This window comes from Metopolophium dirhodum, chromosome 1, assembly GCF_019925205.1.
Source record: "Metopolophium dirhodum isolate CAU chromosome 1, ASM1992520v1, whole genome shotgun sequence".
NCBI lineage: Eukaryota > Metazoa > Arthropoda > Insecta > Hemiptera > Aphididae > Metopolophium > Metopolophium dirhodum.
The window spans coordinates 146,416,352-146,417,552 of NC_083560.1; the positions used below are offsets into that span (position 1 = coordinate 146,416,352).

Sequence of the window (1,201 nt, forward strand, 5' to 3'; positions counted from 1 at the left end):
AAATCATTATTTTGACTTGTGTCGTTATTGATTAAGATAATTTAAGATATTATATCATTTTTAAAGCATTATTTCGACTTGTGTCGTTATAAATTATGGTAATTTTAAATGTTATTTGATTTATAACATTTTATTTTGAGTTGTGACGTTTATAATTAATTAGCTATCGTCCTTCTTCAGTTGTATTTCGAGTTATGACACTTTTTAATAAATTTAATTAAACAATTTTAAGTTGTGACACGAATTATGTTTCAGTATTTACAAGTAGAAAATATTAAAAATAATATTCTTATAATGTCCGGTCGGGCCAAAAGCATAATGAATCTTCTTAAAACACAAAAATCAATGCAAGACAACGATATATCGACACTGATAAAAAATAGTAATAAACATTTTTTTTCTAAAGTTTAAAGTGAACTCAATATATAAATCAGGTAATAATTTAAATTTTATTTAGGATCTACCGATAATCCATTAGGCTTACGTGGTAAAAAGTGTGCTCCAGATGATATACCACATTGTAGTATACTAGTTGAAAAACAAAGGGAGGAAAAACCTATGCAAGACAATGAGATATCGACATTGATAAATAGTAATATACATTTTTTTTTATTAGGTTTAAAGTGAACTCAATATATTAATCAGGTAATAATTTAAATTTTATTTAGGATCTAATGATAATCCATTAGGCTTACGTGAGCGAGATGGAGAGTGTAGTAACGGAAAAAAATAATCGGTAAACTACGCAATTTCTCCAGTACACAGAGACTGCAGTGACTTTTATGATTCAGATAAAGACCCGGAGTTATATTGCAAAATTCTATCACCTAAAAAGATCAATAGACCTTCAACCCGCGATTCTTCAACTAGCGATTCTTCAAGTAGTAATTCTTCAAGTAGCAGTTCTTCATCCAGCGATTCCTCATCTCCGTCCAGTTCTATTGATAACCATGAAATTATGAATGAAGTAAATTATGAAAATGCAAGAATAAATTATAATAACAATGAAAGTACAGAAATGAATTCCAATTCAGAACTTGAAATTATGAGAAAAGGAAAAAAGAGGAAGGTGAATTCAAATCAATGTTCAATTAAAAAAGCAAAGATTAACCGAAATTCTGGATTAAGCTATACTTCAGCTTCTAAAAGTAAAAAGAAATACGATATGAGAAAAGTACGTCCTCCCTGTAGTAATCAGTGA

At 28.5% G+C, this 1,201-nt stretch overlaps 1 protein-coding gene across 1 annotated transcript; it reads left to right on the plus strand.

Moving 5' to 3' along the window:
• Positions 1-294: 294 nt before the first annotated feature.
• LOC132933217 (uncharacterized G-patch domain protein DDB_G0278987-like) lies at positions 295-1,201 on the plus strand. The gene is made up of 4 exons (XM_060999531.1): positions 295-382; positions 458-592; positions 669-695; positions 759-1,201. Exons 1-4 carry the CDS (start codon positions 295-297, stop codon positions 1,199-1,201), a joined length of 693 nt encoding a protein of 230 aa, XP_060855514.1.

Coding starts and splice junctions, on each gene's coding strand:
- LOC132933217 (XM_060999531.1), top strand. CDS start 295: ATGTCCGGTCGGGCCAAAAGCATAATGAATCTTCTTAAAACACAAAAA. Junction 593..668: donor GATATCGACATTGATAAATA/GTAATATACATT, acceptor AATTTTATTTAG/GATCTAATGATAATCCATTA. Junction 696..758: donor TGATAATCCATTAGGCTTAC/GTGAGCGAGATG, acceptor CAATTTCTCCAG/TACACAGAGACTGCAGTGAC.